At 38.2% G+C, this 24,362-nt stretch overlaps 2 protein-coding genes across 2 annotated transcripts; both read right to left on the reverse strand.

Annotated features, from left to right (window-relative positions):
* Window positions 1-8,253: 8,253 nt before the first annotated feature.
* Window positions 8,254-10,004, reverse strand: LOC125361642 (olfactory receptor 2AG1-like). The gene has a single exon (XM_048360214.1). The coding sequence runs from the start codon at window positions 9,873-9,875 to the stop codon at window positions 8,925-8,927; it is 951 nt and encodes a 316-aa protein (XP_048216171.1). The 5' UTR covers window positions 9,876-10,004; the 3' UTR covers window positions 8,254-8,924.
* Window positions 10,005-17,523: 7,519 nt separating this feature from the next.
* LOC125362407 (olfactory receptor 2AG1-like) lies at window positions 17,524-18,591 on the reverse strand. Its single transcript, XM_048361256.1, has one exon. It carries the CDS (start codon window positions 18,472-18,474, stop codon window positions 17,524-17,526), a length of 951 nt encoding a protein of 316 aa, XP_048217213.1. The 5' UTR covers window positions 18,475-18,591.
* Between the last annotated feature and the right edge of the window lie 5,771 nt (window positions 18,592-24,362).

The raw sequence follows: 24,362 nt of genomic DNA on the forward strand, positions 1-24,362 counted from the left end.
TAATACCAGTATACCCAGTTTCCAATATACTCAGATAACATACAGAGATAGTGTAGGTATAACCACAGGAAGGTGATATAGGAATATCATCAATAATAGAGGCTACAGTTACATATGGCACGTTGAAAGTAGTTACAACTGTGATATAACAATCGTTTCCATAAGATGGAGTTCATTTCACTTAGCATTATCTTATGTGTTCATAAGGGTATAGCTATTGAGCTCCTGTGAGCCTCTGCTGTGACTTGCCTAAACCTGTCTAAATATTCTCTATAAGGGAGACCATAGAGTCCATGTTTCTTTGGGTCTGGCTCACTTCACTTAGTATAACTTTTTCCAAGTCCTTCCATGTCCTTACAAATGGGGCAATGCCATTGTTTCTGATAGAGGCATAAAATTCCATTGTGTATATGTACCACATTTTCTTGATCCATTTGTCTACTGAGGGGCATCTGGGTTGGTTCCAGAGTCTAGCTATGACAAATTGTGCTGCGATGAACATTGTTGCGCTGGTGGCTTTAGTATGATTATGTTTGTGGTCTTTTGGATAGATACCCAAAAGTGGGGCTGCTGGGTCACAGGGGAGCTCTATGTTTAGCCTTCTGAGGAATCTCCAAACTGCTTGCCAGAGTGGTTGAACTAGTGTACATTCCCACCAACAATGAAGTAGGGTTGGTTCCCTTTTGGCCACATCCCCTCCAACAGTTGTTATTGTTAGTTTTCTTGATATAGGACATTCGTACTGGGGTGAGATGGAATCTCAATGTTGTTTTGATTTGCATTTCTTTTATGGCCAGTGATGTAGAGCACTTTTTCATATGTCTCTTGGCCATTCTCATTTCCTCATCAGAGAAGTCTCTTTTTAAGTCTCTAGCCCACTTGATGAGGGGGCTATTGTTTTTTTGTGGTTTTGTTTTGGATGAAGGTAATTTTTTTTAGTTCTGCATATATTTTAGATATGAGGCCTTTGTCTGTTGAATGGCCAGTAAAGATCTTCTCCTAATCTGTGGGCTTTCTGTTTATCTTGCGAGCTATGTCCTTTGCCCTGCAGAAGCTCTATAATTTGATGTAGTCCCATTTGTCTAACCTTTCTTTGATTTGTAGCCTTTCTGGGTCTTTGTTGAGACAGTTCTGTCCTGTGCCAAGGAGCCCAGTGTTTCTCCTACTCCTTCCTTTAGTGTTTTTAGGGTGTCTGTTTTGATTTTGAGATCTTTGATCCATTTGGAATTGATTTTGGTGCAGGGTGATATATAAGGATCTAGTTTTGGTTTGTTGCATGTGTTGAGCCAGTTTTGCCAGCACCATTTGTTAAAGAGGCTATCTTTCTTCCAAACTATTGTTTTAGCTCCTTTATCAAAGATTAAGTAGGTGTAGTTCTGTGGGTTCACTTCTGGCTCTTCAATTCTGTTCCATTGGTCTTCAGGCCTGTTCTGGTGCCAATACCAAGCTGTTTTTTATTACTATGGCTTTATAATACAGCTTGAAGTTGGGTATTGTAATTCCTCCAGCACTGATCTTTCTGCTTAGGATTGTTTTTGCTATTCTAGGTCTTTTATTGTTCCATATGAATTTCTGGATTGCTTCCTCTATTTCATTAAAAAATGGTATTGGGATATTAATGGGTATTGCATTGAATTTGTAGATCACCTTTGGCAATATTGCCATTTTGATTATATTAATCCTCCCAATCCAGGAGCATAGGAGGTTTTTCCATTTCCTTAGTTCTGACTTAATTTCATTTTTCATGTTTTTAAATTTCTCATCATAGAGGTCTTTCACTTCTTTGCTTAAGGTTATTCCTAGGTATTTTTTGTTTTGGGGGGCTATTGCAAAAGGAGTTGCTTTCCTGATTTCAGCCTTGGTCTTCGGGTCGTTAGCATAGAGAAAGGTCATTGATTTTTGAGGGTTTATTTTATATCCTGCAACTTTGCCAGAGTTTTGGATCAGCTCTAGTAGCTTGGGGGTAGAGTCAATGGGGTTCTGTAGGTATAGGAACATGTCATCTGCAAAGAGAAAAAATTTAACTTCATCTTTTCCTATTTGGATCCCCTTTATATTTTCTTCTTGCCTAATTGCTCTGGTTAGGAATTCCAGTACTATGTTGAAGAGAAGGAGAGAGAGTGGACATCCCTGTCTTTTTCCTGATTTTAAAGGCAATGGCTTTAGTTTTTCACCATTTAGAGTTATGCTTGCTGTTGGTTTGTCATAAACTGCCTTGATTATATTCAGGAATGTTCCCTGGAATCCCAGTTTTTCCAGGGCTTTTAGCATAAATGGGTGCTGGATTTTATCAAATGCTTTTTCTGCATCGAGTGATATAACCATGTGGTTCTTTACCTTGCTCCGGTTGATGTGGTGGATTACATTAATTGACTTGCATATAATGAACCAACTTTGCATCCCTGGGATGAATCCAGTTTGATCGTGGTGTATGATTTTTTTGATGACCTGTTGAAGTCGAGTGGCCAGAATTTTGTTGAGAATTTTTGCATCAATGTTCATCAGGGAAATCAGTCTATAGTTCTCTTTCCGTGATGATTCCCTGCCTGATTTTGGGATGAGGGTTATAGTGGCTTCATAAAATGTGTCTGGTAGTGAACGTTCTCTTTCAATTTCATTGAAGAGTTTGAGAAATATTGGTGTGAGTTCTGTTTTGAAGGCCTTTTAGAATTCTGCTGTGAATCCTTCTGGACCTGGGCTCTTCTTGGCTGGGAGATTACTTATTGCCTTTTCTATTTCAGTACTGGATATGGGTCTGTTTAGAAGGTTTACATCTTCATGGTTGAGTTTGGGGATATGAATTTTTTCTAGGAAATTATCCATTTCTTTCAAGTTCTAGAATTTGTTGGCATAAAGGTTTGCAAAATAGTCCCTTATTATGGTCTGAATTTTGGTTGTTTCTGTGGTGATGTTACCTGTTTCATCTCTTATCTTGTTTATTTGAGTATTCTGCCTTCGTTTTTTGGTCAGGTTTGCTAGGGGTCTGTCTATCTTGTTGATTTTTTCAAAGAACCAACTCTTTGTTTTGTTTCTTTCGATGGTTTTTTCATTTCTAATTGATTTAATTCTGATTTGATTTTAATTATTTGCTTCCATCTATTGACTTGGGATTTGGCTTGTTGTTCTCTTTCAAGGAAATTAAGGTGCTTCCTTAAATTATTGAGTTGCTGTTTGTCCAGTTTGTTGATGTATGCATTCAGAGATATAAATTTTACTCTGAGTACTGCCTTTGCTGTGTCCCAAAGGAGCTGGTACTTTGTGTCCTTATCTTGGTTGAGTTCCTTAAACATTTGAATTTTTGATTTAATTTCTTCAGTGACCCTCTCATGGTTCAACAGTGTGTTGTTTAGTCTCCATGAATTGTAGGATTTTCTGTGGTGGCTGTTTGAGTTGAGCTCTAATTTTATTCCATTGTGGCCTAAGAGAATGCAGGGAATGGTTTTGATACTTCTGAATTTGTACAGATTTTCTTTGTTCCTTAAGATGTGGTCTATTTTGGAGAATGTTCCATGTGCCGCAGAGAAGAATGTGTATTCTGTTGTTGCAGGGTGGAATATTCTGTAGATGTCGATTAAGTCTAGTTGGTCTATTCAATTGTTTTGTTCTGTGGTTTATTTGTTCAGTTTTTGGCATGTTGATCTGTCCAGAGGTGATAGTGGAGTGTTAAAGTCCCCAACTATCAATGTGTTTGGGTCTATGAGTGTTTTTAGAGACAGTAGTGTTTGTTTGATGAAGTTCGGTGCTCCTGTATTTGGTGTGTAGATATTTAGGATGGTTATATCTTCCTATAGGAGAGATCCCTTTATTGGTATGTAGTAACCTTCTTTGTCTCTTCTTACCTTTTTGAATTTGAAATCAATTTTGTCTGATACTAGGATTGCAACTCCAGCCTGCTTATGGGGGCCATTTGCTTGATAGATTTGATTCCATCCTTTCACTTTTAGAAGATGTTTACTTTTGCTGGATAGATGAGTCTCTTGGGACCAGCAGAAAGATGGATCTTGATTTTTGATCCAACTTATGAGCTTATGTCTTTGGTTGGCATATTAAGTCCATTAATGTTGAGAGTTAGGATTGAGAACTGATCATTTGTTCCTTTTATTATCCCTATCTTGTTAAAGGCTGAGTCTTCCCATTTCTTGATCTGTTATTCTGGTTTACTATTTAGGGTTCATTTCTCTGTCTGCATTGTGATCTTGATTATTTTCTCTGTATAGTACATCTTTGAGGAATTTTTGTAAAGCTGGTTTGGTGGAGATACATTGTTTCAGTTTTTACTTACTGTGGAAGACTTTTATTTGACCTTCGGCTATGAAACATGTATATATTCTTAAAAGATACTGCACAAAAACACAGAAATGATACCTTTTAGCACTGTTTTGAATTTAAGAAGAAAACAGTACTTTAAAAAACCTTTTAATTCTAATTATTCAATTGGCAAGTATATTGTAAAGTCTGTGTCTGAAACTTTACCCTAGCTCAAATCCTATTATTTCCTTCTTTGATACCATTAAGTTTTCTAGACACTAATTCTCTCTCCATGCTTCATGTGCCCATGTATGACAGAGACAGAAACCTGTTCCTCCCACCTGGCTGTGGTTGCGCTGTGTCATGGGGCTGCCACTTTGATATATGTTCCTTCATTCTACAGTCCTAAATAATACAACAGTACTGAAAACCTATGTGTAACTTGAGGAGTAATGTGGTTTTTGGGATCTTGAATGCTGTCCTCATTAAACACATGTTTATGGAATATCTTACCCTCTAGGTAGAGTTCACCAGGCTTCTAAAATTAATTCTTCCTCAGTCATATGTGACTCAAATAATAAGTTATTATACAACAACTTTAGTAAAAGAGTGTATCTTTTGCCAGAATAATATAGGAATATGACGCTCTTTAAATCTTCTCTTCAGGAGATATTTTATAGGATATAAGTTTACTATTTAGCATTGATATTCTCTCCTTAAATATTAGTCTTTGTCTTGCCATGAAGCTAGTTATTTAAAGTTTTGAAAGTCTCACCAACTTGATCACGGCCTCTGAGCATCCTGTTTGTATATTGGTTCCATTTGAGAAGCACAGGCAGTAGTTTCAACTGGAGGCCCTCATGGAGGCTCAGGTATCCACGCAGAGGAGTAGAGGTTTGCAGAAATTGTAAAAATGTCATATTAATCGTAATAGTCTTGTCCAATGTCCTACTGTAGTAGTTTTCTTCAGATAGTTGTTGGCATTTTGCTATAGGCCTTATAAATTGACTTGTATTAATTTCCTTTATAGATTTTTGTGGAGTTGAAAAATAGTTACCATTTAGGTTTCTATATTGCTGTTCTTTATCTTCCGTCATCTCTCCCTACTTTCTCTTCTATCCCCCTTTTTCTTTCTTTTTTTTTTTTTTTTTTTTTTTTGGCCAGTCCTGGGCCTTGGACTCAGGGCCTGAGCACTGTCCCTGGCTTCTTCCCGCTCAAGGCTAGCACTCTGCCACTTGAGCCACAGCGCCGCTTCTGGCCGTTTTCTGTATATGTGGTGCTGGGGAATCGAACCTAGGGCCTCATGTATCCGAGGCAGGCACTCTTGCCACTAGGCTATATCCCCAGCCCTCTATCCCCCTTTTTCATGTCTGCTCTAGCCTCCATCTCTCTTTCTCCCTTTTTTAATATTTCTTTTCCTTTATTGCTATTGATTTTAGTCCCATGCTCATGTTATCTTTTTAACTGTGACTTTAATTGAGAAATAATAATAATATATTGAAGAGTTTATTCACTTTGAGAAGAGATACCAGAAAAGAGAGCAATTTAAAGGGAAGGAGTGGGATGTAAGAGGAAAGAATTTACAAGAAAAATCTCTTTTACACACATCTGTCCTATTGTATATCATGGTCATGATATTAATTACAGTGATAATACATTGTATACTTGAAAATTGCTGAACAAAGTTTTTTATGTTCTTAAATACAATAAAATGCTAATCAAGCACACATCAACAAGCTTTAATTACCAATGCTATAATTTACACCCACATCAAAACATAATGAACACCAAATCTATATCAATCTCTCTATATCTATCTGCCTGCTTGCCTATCTATCAGTCTATCATCTATCTATCAGTCTATCATCTATCTATCCGTCCATCCTTCCATCATCTGTTTATACATCCCAGTGAATACATGTCCTTTCTAAAAAGAAGAAATGACATTAGGATTTTGAAGACTTTCCTCTTCATAAATATAAAAGCCAATATACGTGTAACACCATTTGCCAGTCTTGGTCTAAATGGCTGACATTTGTTATCTTGTGCTCATAGTCACAAGAGAAGGCTTCTACTTATCAATACTTCTATCAGATGAGAAAACTGAGGTATAAAAAATGGAACACAGTGTGCAATGATGCATAGATGACAAAGAATGGACAGATATTCAAACCTAGGGACTCAGGTCCTCTCCCACTATTAGTACTCTACACAGTCACATCATAATAAGGAAAGAAGAGCCATCAAATATTAAACATGAAAATGAGTAAAATTATCACTTAAAAATTTAGTGAAGTATAACAAAAATAAGGGGGAAACTTTTAAGCAATGTTTGCTTCTTTCTAAGCATTTAAATTTTATCCTTTTTCCTTCCTTCTTTTCTCCCCTCTTCCCTCCCACTCTCCTTCTTTCCTTTCCCCCTCCCTCTCTTTCTCCTCCCTTCCTTCCTTCTCCTTCCTTTCTTCCTCTCTTCCTTCCTTCCTTCCTTTCTTCCTTCTTTCTTTCTTTCTTTCTTTCTTTCTTTCTTTCTTTCTTTCTTTCTTTCTTTCTTTTTCTTTCTGTATTTCCTCTCTCTCATTCTCTCTTTCCTTTCTTTCTTTTTTTTGTGCCAATCCTAGGGCTTGAACTCAAGGTCTGAATACTGGCTACTGTACCTGAGGTTTCATTTTTTTTTTTTTTTTTTTTTTGCTCAAGGCTAGCACTCTACCACTTGAGCCACAGCTCCCCTTCTGGCTTTATTTTAGTAGCTTAGTAGAGCTAAGAGTCTCACAGACTTTCTTGCTGGGTCGGCTTTGAACCTCAATCCTTAGTTCTCATCCTTCTGGGTAGGTAAGATTATAGGCCTGAGCCACCATTTCCCACCTTATTTCTTGATTTTTTGAAAGACTCTTGGTTTAATGAGCTTTAGCTGTTTTAGCTTCATTTTACAGATGGAACAATTTCATATGGCTTAAGAACATAATTCTGGGTTTTCCCCAAGCACTGTTGTCAATAAGGATTCCTACGTAAGACACAGTAGGGTAGAGCTTCTGCACCCACAAGTTTCTCCGTTTGTTTTCAGTCTCTCATATCTATTAATCGTGTGGTAAAATAAAACATATTCAAGGTAAATTATATTTTCTGTGCTTCCTTTTCTAATCACACAGACAAAAACATATTTCCATGTTATTCCCAGAAACTGTTATCAAAATACACCGGTATGCTATAAGATTACATTTGAAAAATTTCAAACCACAGGAGCAGTTGATTTCTTTCCAAGTTACTGTACCTCTGCTCTCTGTGTACATTTAAATCTACTTTCTTTATTTTAGATCTTAATCATATACATTTTAAACATGTTCTGACAGTTTTCAAATAGAATTGCCAGATTGAATTTCTTTTGTATTGGTCATTGTGCCATTAATGTGAATTTCTCCTCAGCATAGAATGCAAATGCCATCACCTGTTACTCTTCTCCAATAATAACTTTTTCTATAACACTATAGAAGCCCAATGTACTTTTGGTTTGCCCTTCCTCTTTTTATTTATATAAAATCCAACAGAAAGGGAGCAGTTATTTAAGATTAGATGCATATAAAATCCAACAGAAAGGGAACAGTCTTTTAAGATTAGATGCTATGGGTGTTTCTGTAGTCCCAAATAATAACTATTTCTCCCTGCTGTGTGAATCAAAATAACAGTGAATCTACTCTCCAGTTGGTAACAAAAAGAGCAAATCTTAGAAATCCATTCAAAACCTTTGTACTGTTTTTGTCCCCCTGCCTTTTTTCCTATTTGTTAGTTTGTTTGTATTTGGGAAGGTAAGGGAGACAAAGGAAAGGTGGAATAAAGGGTGAATAAACACAACAGTGGTACTTACTAGACACTACATGGAAAATGAACTGTATATCTTGTGGGTGGGGATTGGAGAGAAAAACTGAGAGAGAGCGAAGGACCAGGAGACATTGTTCAAAAAGAATTGAACTCATTACCTGATACATGTAACTGTAACCCCTCTGTGTATCACCTTTGCAATAACATTAAAAAGGAAAAGAAAGCAAACAAACAAAACCTTTGTATTCCTGATTTTTTGAATGAGGTTTCCAAAACCAGGGTGATATATGCCAAGACAATTTAATAGAATGTACTTGTACATACTATCTACAGCAAGAAATAATTTTAAAACATTTTAATTATGTTAAGTATTTTTACAGATTACCAATTCAACATACCAATTTAAAATGCATCTTGATCAATGTCATCACTTTTGTCTTTCTCCCCCATCTTTCCCAATATCCCTCATTCCCTCAAGTTACCACAGGTCCATTTCCACATGTGTACATTGAAATGATGACTACTCACACACCCTTGTTCTCTCTATTTGACTGCCACTACTGCACACACTGTAGCTTCCTGGTATTCATTTGTTAGGCTACGAATTACATGTTCAAAGGAGGTAGACCATTGTAAACCTCATACACCATATTTCGGACAACATGCTTATACATATCAACACAGGACCAGTATATGTTCATATATGTTTATATTTAGGATATAACTTACACATGAGAGAAAAAAATGAGCACTTTGTGTTTCAGAGTCTGATTCACTTCACTCAGAGATATTTACAAAACAGTATTATTCAAGATAGATTAATGTGCAATTTGACGAGGAGAAGGAAATGTAAGAGGGAGGTCCTAATCCCTGGAATGAGAAGGCAGAATATATTTCCCAAGGACTCTCCTCAAGGCTCTCATCACTTCTTTATTTCTGAGGCTGTAGATGAGGGGGTTCAGGGCTGGGGTGACAATAGTGTAGAATACAGAGAGGATGTTGTCCTGTTTGGGACTATGGAAGGAAATGGGAAGCACATATATAAATGAGGCTGGGCCATAATACAGCCCAACCACAGTCAGGTGGGAAGAGCAGGTGACAAGGGCTTTCTTCCTCCCCTCAGTTGAGGGCATGCGGAGCACAGTGAAGAGAATTAGCGTGTAGGAGACCAGAATGGCAGCAAGTGGGGGAATCAAAAACATCACACCACCCACATACAACATGAGCTCATATCTAGAGGTGTCTGCACAAGCCAACTTCAGCAGGGGTGGGATCTCACAAAACAGATGTTTTACCAACCGGGATTTGCAGAAGGGATACTGCATGGTGTAAATTGTATATCCAAGGGCGCTCAAGGATGCCAGGATCCATGATGTGCTCACCATGAGCCAAAGGACTCTTGGACTCATAAAGATCGTGTAGTTGAGAGGATGACAAATGGCCACGTACCTGTCATAGGCCATAAAAGCTAGAAGCAGGTCCTCTGCTGCACCCAGAATCAGTTCCAGGAACATCTGAAGGGCACAGCCTCCAAAGGAGATGGTGTTATCTCCACGTAGGAAATCTATGATGGCCTTGGGGGTGATACTTGATGTGAGGAGAAGGTCGATGAGAGAGAGCTGCCTAAGCAGGAGGTACATGGGCACGTGGAGCCTCGCATCCATTGTGATGAGCAGGAGAAGCAGCCCATTGCTTGTCAGGGCCACCATGTACAGGACTGTGATTATGGCACAGACCAGTTCAGGAAATCCACTGTCATTCACAATGCCCACCAAGATGAAGCTGCTTCCCAAGGTGGAGTTCCAGAGCTCCATTCTGTGTGTAGAATCTGATATCTAGTAAAAGTCTTTCTAAGGGATTTCAGTCAATATTTAGATAGACTAAGCCAATTCAGGTAGCCAACAGAAATCCTGTTCCCCCATGCTTTCTGATTTTCTCAATGTTTTCAGTGGATTATAATGGTCTTTCTGTTAAATGGTTTACAAATATATAGATAATTACTAACTAGAAGTCATCTGGGCAAATAACTTCATAGAGAAAGGAAAAATGTCCTTTAGTTCATAAAAATATATAACTTGGCATTAGTAAAAAAAAAAGTAGCTGTTTTCATACTGAAAAGTTACTTGGGATAACAACTCATTAAAATTTGCTTACAGATTAATTTTTGCTATGTTTTTTCTTAACCTAATGTCTGCCTTTACTGTCTTGTATCAAAATTGTTAACTTCCTTCACATAGTAATATTTGGGTTTTGGTCACATGATCTTTTATAATCTTCAAATATACTTCTCTCTTTGATGGTTATACTGTTGGTTTACTGAAAGAAAAGCAGTTTTTTAAAATAGGAATGATGGGGTGAAGTAGGCTTTAATAATAATTTGGTAGACACAGTACAAAATATTTAAAATTTCAAGATATTTACTCAGTGGCAGACAAAGCAAAAAACTGGATGGGATTTCTGGGGGCATGCTATCAGGTTCTGGTAGTAAAAAATATGTATTGAAGGTGTCAGGTACATAATAAGAAAGGCAAAAGAAATCCACTACCTAAGCTTCACAGCAACCCTCTGAACATGAGCCATAGTCTTTGCCATGACAAATCTTAGTAATAGGCAGAAAGATGATGCCATGAGGACACTGAATGTAAATGATACTACTCTGTGTGGAACTGAACTGGAACAGACCTGAGTATGTGGTATATATTAACATATTCACTAGTCTGCCCTTTGTAAACGTATTCCTGGTCGTTTGGAAGACTAAGAATTCCTGTGAAAGAAAGGTAAAATGTATACATTAACTTTCTTTTAGTATGTACACACCCATACCCATATAGTTCCCCCTCTGTCAACACAGTTTCTATCTTCTGAGAAAGGACAGTTAATATATACTCTGTTTACAGAGGAGGAGGCGATTGATAAACTGCTGATGGTGTAGGGGAGGGAGTTGAGGAAGGTCAAATTTCATACTGAAACTATCACCCTCAAAACTATCCTCTCAGCCTGAGATTAATAGAGAATTGTTATATTTCATGGAAATGCTCATTGTTATGGGTAATTAGAGATGTAGTGTCATGGACTTTTCTACTCAGGCTGACTCTGAACAAACATGTTTCTTCAGATATTAGCATTTTGAGAATTTAGCACTATATGCATGAGCCCCTGGAATCTAATCAGTACTAAAATATTTACGAAAAAGCCAGCGTCAAGAATTCTAGAAACTTATGTCTGGATCTGACCAATGGCACTGAATATTACAGATGACTTCTCATACACCAGGTAGATATCTGTACCCAGAGCCTGGAGCCTAGAGGCTAGAGCACAAATGTGAGCGAGTAGCTATGAAGCCTGAGAAACTAGGCAGTCTGAGAGCAGAACAGGAAGTTTCGCCCTTGTTTCTCAGAATTCAAAGCCTCCATATACTTTACAAGGAAAAAAGACAAAGGCCTCACCTCCAAAGAAAGTTAAAGCCTCCAGACCACACCGCACCCAAAGTCTTGGGATTCATTTGGATCTTGAAGTGGTTCAAGATGCTGAGAAAAGAGGAGGTAATTCTTCTAAGGATGGGGTGTAGATATGCGTGGCTGATTTTTGGGCCAAGAGTCAAAGGTTCCTCCTGTCACCACCATAGCAGTCTTCTGTGAGGAAAGAAAAGGATAAGTGTAGACAATCAGCTGAGAATGCAGGCAGCTGGCTGGGGTAATCGGGATGTGACTGCACACAAAGCCCCTATCCATCTCCTTTCACACACTGTATGCTTGGGTCTTCAGTTCCTGTACTCAGACTTTTATATGCCCTGCAAGGTGGAATCCATGACAAAAGACGAGCTTCACAGGATTTGGGGCAAGAAGAATGGGCAGGGTTGCTCAAAGGAGACCCACCATTGTTGCTCCTTGTTGTTTATCTGGGGCAGTTGGGATTCTGGCCTTGTCCTGAGGGACTTATCACAATTACATCTTCCCTGGTGACTTGGACTCCCAGGTTAATACTTCTCTTGGAAACTGGGTTTTAACGAATTCTCCAGGGCTTGTCCCTGGCCTGCTAGTTCTGCACACACCACCCACTCTGAATCCTGAACACTTTTCCCCCCACATATTCTGGGTACCTAAGTCCATGATTCAACAGATGCTGTATACAACTGGATAGCTGACAATGCCCTTGTCCATCCTCTGTAGAATTTACAAAGGGACTCGTGTCTGTGTCAGGGCTGCCGTTCTCCTCATACCTCCCTGGCTCTCCTGCTGGAGAGTTTATCAGTGCGCTTTTGGTAACCTCAGTTCTTCCTTCACTGACTTAGAACAGGTAACATGATGAAATGGATGCTTGCATGGTGTTAAGTTCTTTGTTTTTCACATCTACCCTTTGTGTGTGCACACAGTGCCTATCCCTCTGTGTTCTGTGATGAGAGGATGGATCTGGACAGAGCGGAGATGAGGACATAGCTCTAGCTTTCAGCTGTCACTGCTTCATTTCATGCCTTTCTCTTCTCTCAGCCAGCTCTTCCTTTCTCAGTCTCCAGTCTCTCTACAATCCTTCTCATCATCAGTCAGGGCTGGAAAACAGCTACTTGTGTTTTCTTATCCTTTTACCTTCCACACTCAAAAAATGAACAATACAGCTTTACATATTTATTATAAAATGTATATACTCCCAAATATTACTGTGCAAACAATACATAATTTATACATTATTTTTGCACTAAAGAAAGAAAAGCTAAATCTTTTGTGTTGTTCTGTTTAAATGGTGAATATATTGTGTTTCATGTCTGAAGGGTCTCTTTCATTGGTTCCACTGTAATCTCTCATTCTCTTCTCTGTAACACAGGTGCACTGAAATGAGGGGAGCAAAAAGCACTTGTGACCGTCTCTCTCCATCTGGCTATGGTTGGGATGAATTATGGGGTTTCCACATTCGTGCATCTCCTGTTCTACTTCCACTTTCCTAAATCAGACAATACCATCTCTCTTTTTTTCTTCTCAATTATCACTGTGGTACTGAATCCCTCACCTACAGCAAGGGGAGTAAAGACATCCTGTGGGCCCAAAGGACAGTCCTGGTAAAACACATGTTTCAGGCACATTCTACCCTTTAGGTAGATCTTAGCTGGCTTCCGCAATTAATTTCACTTCAAAGTCAAGGTCTCACTCAGATTTAATAGTCATAGAACAACCTCAATAGTGAAGAGTATAACTTTTGATAGAGTAATACAGGAATGTGACTGGACATGTAAATTACTCTTTAAATGTTCTCTTCAGTAGGTCTGTTATAGTCTAGAAGTTTCACTATTTTATGTTGCTGTTTTCTTTCTATCATCTGTCTATCTATCTATCTATCTATTTCATCATCATCATCATCATCATCATCATCATCATCATCATCGTGTGTGTATGTGTGTGTGTGTGTGTGTGTGTTTGTGTTTGTGTGTGATGGTTCTGGTGTTGGAACTAGGGCCTAGGTACTTTTTTGCTCAAGGCTGGTGCTTTACCACTTAAGGCACATCTCTACATCTGACTTTTATTGGTTAATTGTAGATCAGAGACTCAAGGATTTTCCTGCTCAGGCTGGTTTTGAACCATGATCTCAGATCTCAGCTTCCTGAATAGCTGGTATTACAAATGTAAGCCACTGCTGGTGCTTTCAGTATTACTGTTCTCTTTACAACTTACTCTCTACCCTGTCTTGTAGAGTTGTGTAAAAAGTTTTTAAAGGTTATCACAAACTTGGACATAACCCATGAGATTTCTGGTCCATATTGAATCAATTTAAGGAACAGTGACAATAGTTTTATAAGGATTCTCTTATTAGGGCTCACAGAATTGCACAAATTATAATAGGGTCATATTGACAGAGACAGTTTTTTCAAATATCCTAATGTCATAGTTTTCAGATATTTGTATCATTTTATCCTTTTTTTCCTGGCTTGGGCCTTCATTTGTGCTCTGACAGATGTCATTAGCTTTGTGTGTATTTTTGTTTTGTATTTCACATAGGATTATTGCATAGTGCTTAAAATTCAAATATTATAAGAATATGCTTCCATTAAAGGGAATCATCATTGTTATCTGTAATTATTATATTTTGTCTCACTGGAAATAGAAGTAAATACCCATGTTTCACTCTTTGATAATAAAGCCAAACAAGCAGAACAAAAATTTGCTTTTCTGTTTTCCTAAGCTTGTTATGTTCCTAAAAACTCTTGATATGGGTATCGTATGTAAACATTATAAAAAGCACACATATTACTGGAGGGAAAACCTGGGAGAAAGTAGGGGAAGGGGTGACATTGTCTAAAAAGAAATGTACTCATTACCTGACTCATGTAGTTGTAAGCCCTCAGTATATCACCTTTGTAATAGCAAAACATTTTTTAAATTAAAATGTACTCACATATCAAAATATAAGATAGTAGTGCATATAATGTATATTTTACTTATGCATAAATTTACATTTGAGAAGATAAATTTGTTGTTGAGAAGACAACAAAATTTATTTTCAGACCAACTTATATATGCTATGCTTTTCTGAAGAGGATCTTGTTCTCTGTGGAAATTCGATCATTGCTTTCCTTGTGCTTTTTTATTTTCTCTCAAATAAATTAAAACTATAACCACTTTATCTATAATATTAAAAGAATTTTTATTTAGGTACTGCTATTGAAGTTAAAAATACAACAGTTGTTTCCAGAGTCTTAGTAAATTGGGGGTAGGAGACAAATAGTGAACTCTTGATATGGGGTTAGATAGAAACAAGAATGTTGAGTATGCTGTTCCATAGTAGAGGAACAGTAGATATTCACAAAAAGAAATAAAGGAGTCAGAATACTTGTATCAGGAATAAATGATAGGAAGTAGAGGTGTGGCTCAAGTGGTAGAGCTCCAGCATTGGGCTACAAAATGAATTGAAAGTGGCAAGCTGTAGGTACAAAACTCAGTAATGTCATAAAAAATAAATAAGGGGGAGTTAGTATTTGAGATGAACATATTTAATCCCAGTTAAATATTTCACATTATTTGTACATGAAAACATGTTTCATTTATGTATGTACATATAAGCTTATATCTATATGTAACTACTAAAATGAGTAAAAGTTGTTTCTACAAATGAATCCACTGACTAGATACAGGCAAAACATGTGAAATCCCCTCTCCATGAGATAATTTCTATATATGTTTAGACAAGTGCCCCTTTGTTTCTAATTCAGGTACATATTTACCAGTTCCATATGTTTACGTAGAATAAGTGTTTCTTACCCAGGGTACTCAAATGATGCTCTCCTCTGCATTATGTGGTGGCGGACTGAGCAATAGTGAACAGTCTGTGGTCAGTTGCTGGACTACAGAATTCAAGGTAGAATGCAATGCAGCACGCATACTTCGCTAATGTGGAATGGGATACTGACCCTTATTGAACCAAAGTCAGAAATCCTGTAAAAAGTAAAGTGACAGGAATGCAGAGATCCATTTCATAATATTATTAGGAAGCTCAAATCTTAAAAATAAATGTGATGTAAGGGGCTGGGGATATAGCCTAGTGGCAAGAGTGCCTGCCTCGGATACACGAGGTCCTAGGTTCGATTCCCCAGCACCACATATACAGAAAACGGCCAGAAGTGGCGCTGTGGCTCAAGTGGCGGAGTGCTAGCCTTGAGCGGGAAGAAGCCAGGGACAGTGCTCAGGCCCTGAGTCCAAGGCCCAGGACTGGCCAAAAAAAAAAATAAATAAATGTGATGTGAGGGAGGCATCCACCATTTAATAATTGCTTCACATGAAACCTAAATCTCCCCGGGTTATATTGCTCTGAAAATGCTGAGTGTTGGCACAAATTTATATCAAATGGATGTTTTGAATTCGACTAGGTACTTCGTGAGTATTACATATTTAATGTTTAATGTGTGTCTTTATCTGTTTACATTACACAGCAGTAGCAACCATTGAGAACATAACTGATACTTTTTCTTAGAAAATTCCTTTGAATAGATTTATCTAAATCAATACTTCAATCAACTGAATATTCTTGCCATTAAAGGGCAGTTTGGTTTTTTTCTAATAGTGATAAACAATCTTTATTCTTTCACAAATCTAGTCTTTATTAATTTATTAGGAATAACATTTAAATCTATTATTTTAATTTGTACAATGTATAATTTTCTCATTAAATTTTTTAATGTTTTATTTTTGAAGACATGGATATTGTATTTGTTATATTAATAACTTCTTTTGTAAATTTTGTATTTGATATTGTTAAAATTATGATGATGGGGATTTAAAAAGAAAAAATAGCAAAATATATATATGATGAAGGAAATCTTCATTTTCCTCTACTAGTTTTACTAACAAGATGGGAATTCCATATGTTCTGTTGGTAATAATTCATGTGTCTTTTGATTTTTCTGCTTAATCATTTTATTTTTAAAATTACTTTAAAGTAAAAAGTTTATGAGCTTATATTTAGTAACAGTTTTTCTCATAATTCTGCAGAATTATTTTGCCAAAGTTTCATGTCTTACTATATGTCATCATTTAAACTCAACTGAAATATTAGCTTTTCATAAAACTTATCAGTCTAACTAACTTGCACTCAAATGTAAGCAGGTAACCATGCATCTTGGTTTGTTATTACATTACTCATGACAGAAACCTTTCCTTTTTATGCTTTAATTTACATCAGAACTTCATGACTTCATTTCTATCTATCCAATTCTAATCCCCAAATTTCTCTCCAAGAATTCTGTGAATTTGTGTGTGTGTGTGTGTGTGTGTGTGTGTGTGTGTGTACAACTTAGAGTAAAATGCCACCTTCTAGGTTAGAAGTTTAACATTTTGATTTAAAGATGTCATATTTTGTTAGATAATTTGTAAATTAAACACAACAGCTTCTATTATTAACACAGCATTTCCCAAACTGGATTATGGCTTCATGATAAGAAGGAATATTAAAAATAAAGAAAATTACAAAACTCATAGCAAAACTACTATAATTAAGGAATGTGAAAGAGTGAGGTAACTGAAAAAATGTGATCCTTATAATAAAATTTTGTGTGCATAGTTGCAACTTTCAAATATGAAAAAATGACTGATTATAATAAAAGAAATAACTAGAAGTTTAGAAACAAATATCCGTACGAACTGAAGTATAAAATCCCATAGACAATATTTTAAAGATCCAACAGTTTAAACCAAAATTCTATGCCATATTATCTACTCATATCTTAGAATGATCTATCTTTGTCTACCTCATAGTGTAGATGATGCAGAATATTCAACCAGAGTGAGCCTGAGAAATCCTTTCTCAGCTGAGATTTGAAACACAGGGTCACCCCTGAGAGTTCACTGTAGTGGGATGACTTTGAATACAGTAAGAAATAATAATGATTTGGAAAGTGTATGTAATATCTTTAACAGTGTCTATTATTATAGAAGGGGTAAATGTGACAATTTGATGGAGAAAAGGAATAGTCACAGGTAAGCTTTAAGTGCTGGAATGTGAAGGCAGGATATATTTTCCAATAACTCTCCTAAAGGCTCCCGTGACCTCCTTATTTCTGAGGCTGTAGATGACAGGGTTCAAGGCTGGGGTGACAATTGTGTAGAAAAAGGAGAGGATGTTGTCCTGTTTGGGACTATGGAAGGATATAGGAAGCACATATATAAATGAAGCTGGGCCATAATACATCCCAACCACAGCCAGGTGGGAAGAGCAGGTGACAAGGGCTTTCTTCCTCCCCTCAGTTGAGGGCATGCGGAGCACAGTGAAGAGAATCAGTGTGTAGGAGACCAGAACAGCCAGAAGTGGCGGAATCAGGAACATCACACCCATTAAATAAACCATGAGTTCATATGTAGAGGTGTCTGCACAGACCAACTTCAGCAGAGGGGGGATCTCACAGAACAGATGTTTTACCATCCGGGATTTGCAGAAGGGATAGTGCATAGTGTAACTGGTATATATGAGGGCACTCAGAGATGCCACAATCCATGTTGTCATCACCATAAACAAAAGGACTCTTGGACTCATGAAGGTTGTGTAGTTTAGAGGGTGACAAATGGCCACATACCTGTCATAGGCCATAAAAGCTAGAAGCAGGTCCTCCCCCCCACCCAGCACCAGTTCCAGGAACATCTGAAGGGCACAGCCTCCAAAGGAGATGGTATTATCTCCTCGCAGAAAGTCCATGATTGCTTTGGGGGCTATAACTGATGTGAGAAGAAGGTCAATGAGAGAGAGCTGCCTAAGCAGGAGGTACATGGGCACCTGGAGCCTCGCATCCATTGTGATGAGCAGGAGTAGCAGCCCATTGCTGGTCAGGGCCAGTGTGTACAGGACTATCATTGTGGCACAGAGCAGTTCAGGAAACCTGCTGTCATTCAGAATGCCCTCCAAGATGAAGCCGCTTCCCAAGGTGGAATTCCAGAGCTCCATTCTGTGTGTTTTCTATATTTGTCTAGAGTCAGATATTTAGTAAAAGCCTTTCTAAGATATTTCAACCAATATTTAAATGGACTCAGGGCAACTAGGCGTATCCAACAGACACGCTGTGAAATACCTATTATCCCTTATTCTCCCCTGTGCTTCCCGATTTTTCCTCAATGTTTTCAGTGAATTGTAATTATCTTCCCGTTAAATGGATTACAGACATGTTGATTATTGCTAACCATGAAGTGTATCATATATATACAGAATCTAATAGAATGCACTCAGACATACTACTTAAAAAGAAAGAAAACATCCCTCAATTCATAATTATGCAATAAACCTGGAACTGGCATAAAATCTAGGGGTTTGCATGCTTACAATCTACTTGGGAGTATAATTTATTTCAAAAATTTGGTTCTTGTGAACCTTATGTTCTTCCCTGACCTTACTCTCATCTCCAAGTTCTTGCTAGCTTCTTCCACATAGGAATCTCTAGGCCTTAGTGACTTGATCTCTGTAGTCTTCAAATATACTCTTCTCCTTGATAGTTGTACTGTTGGTCTGCTGGAAGTAAAGTAATTTGGGGCTAAAATAAATGAAAGGGGAGGAAAGTTTAAGTAATAAATTGTTAGAAAGCATGCAAAATTACTTAACTCTTTTTTGTTGTTTTGTTTTTTTTTCTTTGCCAGTCCTGAGGCTTGGACTCAGGGCCTGAGCACTGTCCCTGGCTTCTTTTTGCTCAAGGCTAGCACTCTGCCACTTGAGCCACAGTGCCACTTCTGGCGGTTTTCTGTATATGTGGTGCTGGGGAATTGAACCCAGGGCTTCATGTATGGGAGGCAAGCACTCTTGTCACTAGGCCATATTCCCAGCCCCTAAAATTACTTAACTCTTTAAGATAGTGGTCAAATATTTACTCAGTGGGAGCAAAGATAAGAAAGGACAGAATTTCTGGAAGGCTGGTAGCAGTTTCTGATAGTGAAGAGGGTGTGTTTAAAATGTCAGGTTCATAATACAGACATTGTAAGAAAGGCAAAATCTACTTCGCTTACCTGAGATTCACAGCAACATCTGAGCATGAAAAAAAGTTTCTTTTCCCTTACAAATCTTAGTAATACATGGGAAGATGCTTTTCTGAGGACACTGAATCTAAATGATAGTACTGGTGGAAGCCTGCTCATTGTAAATGCATTCCTAGATGTTTGGAAAACCTAGAAGGCACTGTGGATGAGGAGTGAAAAGTATTCAGTAAATTATTTATCTCTCCTTTGTATTATACACATATAGACCCAAATGTATATATGTATATGTCCATATACAAACATACTTACTGCTGCTGTTTTCTGAGGTCTCTAAACATACATTGGGTAAACAGAGGACGAGCCTCTTAAAGTGTTGATGGTGCAAGGAAGTTCAGGAAGGGTAAGCTTCACCCTGACTGTCCTTAGAAACTGAGATTACTAGAAGAGCACAGGGTCATGGAAACGCTCACTCTTTACAATCGTATGTAAAATTCGAAAGTATATCTTTGTTAATTTTTCTCCATTACTTTGATATTGCTCAATATATTAAATACTTAATTGATATCCATTTGTCCTATTTACTGAGGTTGGTTTAGAAAAGAAACTCACTACATAGACCCAGGCTAAACTTGATGTATGGCACTTACAAGATTGCACCTACCTGCCTGATATTGGCTTTTATGACATATTTTTATTATCAAGTAGGCATGTAGGTGAGAGAAGCTTGAAATAATGTACTGATATGGTTATGTGACAGTCTCTTTTGAGGTGCTATTCAAGGAGTTCTTATCAGACTGCTAGTGTCTCGGGAAATGCAGACGTACCAAACATAAGTACTGAGATTTAAAAAACCAGTAGTGGGAATTGAGCCACTCACTAGTGGTACATCCTTGGTTCATTTGCTTGTGCTGGTGTTCTGTCTGTTCTGTCCTACTTCCAGTCCCCTTTCCACTGTCTAAGTTCAGTCTTGTGGACTTTGCTGTCTAGACTAGATTCAAATCAAATTTCCTGAGGTGTCAGCCTTTTGAGAAGCTAGGATTTATAGACATGAGCCAGATCAACCCAACATGGAATGAGAATTTTACCCACAAACCATTAGCAGCAATTCTAGAAACTTAGTGCGGTCAACAGTCCTGAACATTGCAGTCGTTCCTTCCTGTGTGAGGGACTGAGATAGTTGCAACAATACAGACGCATGTGCCCGGAATTAAGCACCTGGAGTACAGATGGGAGCGAGTGTGCTGTAAAGTCTGAGAAATGAGACAGTCTGAGAGCAGAACAGTAGTTCTTGGTCTTGTTTCCCAAGATTCACCACCGCCACACACTTTCTAGGGACAAAGCTGTAACCTTACCTCACTTGGAAAAAAATTATACTAAGTGAAGTGAGCCAGACCCAAAGAAACATGGACTCTATGGTCTCCCTCATAGGGAATAATTAGTACAGGTTTAAGCTAATCACAGCAGAGGAGCCCAATAGCTATACCCTTATGAACACATAAGATGATTCTAAGTGAAATGAACTCCATCTTATGGAAACGATTGTTATACCACAGTTGTAACTACTTTCAACATCCTATGTGTATCTGTAGCTTCTATTATTGATGATGTTCTTGTATCACCCTCCTGTGGTTGTACCTACACTATCTCTGTAATCTTATCTGAGTATATTGGAAACCGTGTATACTGGTATTAGAACTAGGAAATTGGAAGGGAATACCAAAATCGAGAGACACAGGGTAAAAAAAGACAAACAACTACAAAAGCAATACTTAGAAAACTGTTTGGTGTAAGTGAACTGAACACCTCATGGGGGGAAAGGGAAAGGGGGAGGAGGGAGGGGGGTATAAGGGACGAGGTAACAGTACAAGAAATGTATCCAATGCCTAACGTATGAAACTGTAACCTCTCTGTACATCAGTTTGATAATAAAAATTTGAAAAAAAAAGATGTAACCTTACCTCTAAGGAGGAAAGTTGCAGCCTTCAGATCACACCCTGTGCTCTGGGAGTCATTTCGAGGTGAAGAGGCTGCAGGTGCTGAGGAAAGAGAAGGCGCTTCTTCTGAGGGTGTGGGTGTGGGTGTGGGTGTGCATGGCTGTCACTGGGATCCGAGGTCAAGGGCACCTGCAATCTCCACCATGGCCAGTCCTCTCTGAGGAGAGGGATGGATGAAGAGAATCATCTGAGGATCCAGGCAGGTGGCTGGGGAAGCCAGAAGTTGAGTCCCCCAGAACGTCCTCATCCAATCTCTGTTCCCAGCTCTGCACTGTTTGTGGATGAGGATGAGTGCATGCCCCCTGATTTTCATATACCCTCCCAGCTGGAGTCTCTAAAGAGAGAGGTGCCTGGTAGGACTTTAGGGAAGGAGAATGCTCAGGGATACTCGAAGGAACATTTCATTGTTTATCCTTACAGTGTCAGATGCAGTAGGGAGTCTGGCCTTGTCCTGGGGGACTTGTCACCGTCTCCTCCTCCCTGGTGACATGGGCTCCCAATGAAACACTTCTGAATCTGGATTTTAATGAGTCTCTCCGGGCTGGTGTCCTGGACTTCATTTTAGCGAACATCACTATGAAATTAGGTCTGACTTGGTGAGTGGTTTTGTCCCTTCTGATCTGGTTAAGGATGGCCCTGACCAAAGAAATGGCTTCCACCTGTGTCCCAGTAGCTTGGGTCCCTGTCCATCACTCTAAGATAATCTAATGTCTGTGTTAGTGCCCAACTGTCCTCATATATTCACATACCTCCTTCCCTCCCTCCCTCTCTCTCTCCCTCTCTCTTTGTGTATGTGTGTGTTTATGTGTGAGAGAGAGAGACAGAGAGGGAGGGAGAGAGAGAGAGAGAGAGATGGTACTGCTCTTCTGCTATTGGAACTCAGGGCCATGATGCTATCTTGCTATCTCTCAGCTGGTGCTCTACCACTTGAGCCAAAGCTCTACTCATGGCTGTTTGATTATGGTTAACAAGAGTTAAGAGTGTTGTGGAGTTTCCTTCCCACGATAGCGTTGCAAGGTGATCTGAGATCTCAGCTTCCTGAGTTGCTAGGATTCCAGGTATGAGCCAACCGTCACCAGCAGGATTACTGTTCTCTTTCAAACTTAGTCTCTATCCTGTCAGGAAGCTATTCTTTTAGAAGGTTCTTAAATGTTATCACCAACTTAGACATGGCCATGGATCTTTGTGGAACATTTTGAATCAATTTGATAACCAGTGACAAGAGTTTCATAATGATTCTCTATTAAGGCTAAGAGATTTGCACAAATAATTAGAACGGTCATATTGATGGAGATAGATTTGTCTGATAACTAATCATAGTAATTTTCTGGTATTTGTATCATGTTCACCCTTTTCCTAGCATCAGCTTTCCTGTGTGCTCTGACAGGTGTCATTAGATCTTGTATTTGGGTATTTGTGTTTTGTATTTCACATGAGATTGTTTCGTAGTGCTTACAATGCAAATATAAGAATATGATTCTGGGGGCTGGGGATATGGCCTAGTGGCAAGAGAGCTTGCCTCATATACAGGAGGCCCTGGGTTCGATTCCCCAGCACCATATATACAGAAAACGGCCAGAAGTGGCGCTGTGGCTCAAGTGGCAGAGTGCTAGCCTTGAGCAAAAGGAAGCCAGGGACAGTGCTCAGGCCCTGAGTCCAAGCCCCAGGACTGGCCAAAAAAAAAAAAAAAAAAAGAATATGATTCTGTAAGAGGGAGTCATGGTTGACATCTAAAATTTTTAGTATATTTTTGTCTCACTGGAAATCAAAGTAAACTCTTGTGTTTCATTCCTCTTGATACAAACAGAAGAAACAGAACAAGAATGTGATTTTCTGTTATGTCCCTATAGCTGTAAAGGGTATTCAAGTTGGAGGTGATTATTGTCCTTAAACATTTTAAAATTCAGAACATGACTTAAGGGAAAACCTGAGAATCAATGAGGTAAGGGGTTACATTATCCAAAAAGAAATATTCTCATTTTCTGGGTTATGTAACTATAACCCCTCTGGACATCACATTTATAATAACAATAAAGTTTCATTTTTTTAAATGCATGCACAATCAAAATACAGTATAACACAACACCCCATAGAATGTATTTTTATGTATTGCGTACATATAAATAAAATTAAATATGAGAAGAGAAGTAGAAGAAAACAAAATTTATTTTGTGACTAACTTATATGTGCTATGCTATTGTGAAGACCTTGTTTTTTAGAAATTGGGTCAATGTTTTCCTGGTACTTTTTAATTTTCCTCCAAGTAAATTAGACCTATAATTTCTTCATTTTTAACAATAAAGGAATTTCTCCTTACATAATGCTATAAAAGTTGAAAATACAACAGGGTTTAATAGAGCCTTGGTAAATTAGGTGTAGGGGAAAAACAGAGAACACGTGATCAGGGGTATGGAGATAGGGTTAGATAGAAACAAGAATGTTGAGTGTGCTATTCCATAGTAGAGTGAGTATAGATAGGATTAATGGGCAATGTATTCACAAGAAGATTGAAATGATTTGAACACTTGTACTAATGAAGCAATGAGAGGTAATGGAGGTGTGGTTCAAGTGGTAGAGCTCCAATGTTGCAGTACCAAATGAATTGAAAGTGGAAAGTTCCATAGTTTTCAGTGTGTGAATGCTTGGAGTCCTGATTAGTTAATGACATCCAAGTGTAATTACTTGTGTTTTACTAACCATGGGTTAACTTGTAGATTTATATACATATTCTTGTTATTATAAATGAAGGAGAACATGCAACTTATATTTCTTTGGGTCTGGTTACTTCACTTAATGTAATTGTTTTTCAAGCATAAACACACTGAGAACAAAGAGGATATTCTTAGGAGAGGATCACAATGGCTCAATAGCTATGTGT

The sequence above is a fragment of the Perognathus longimembris genome, chromosome 13 (assembly GCF_023159225.1).
Source record: "Perognathus longimembris pacificus isolate PPM17 chromosome 13, ASM2315922v1, whole genome shotgun sequence".
Taxonomy (NCBI): Eukaryota; Metazoa; Chordata; class Mammalia; order Rodentia; family Heteromyidae; genus Perognathus; species Perognathus longimembris.

Excerpts from the sequence above, each read along its gene's own strand:
- LOC125361642 (XM_048360214.1), bottom strand. The coding sequence starts at position 9,875 with ATGGAGCTCTGGAACTCCACCTTGGGAAGCAGCTTCATCTTGGTGGGC.
- LOC125362407 (XM_048361256.1), bottom strand. The coding sequence starts at position 18,474 with ATGGAGCTCTGGAATTCCACCTTGGGAAGCGGCTTCATCTTGGAGGGC.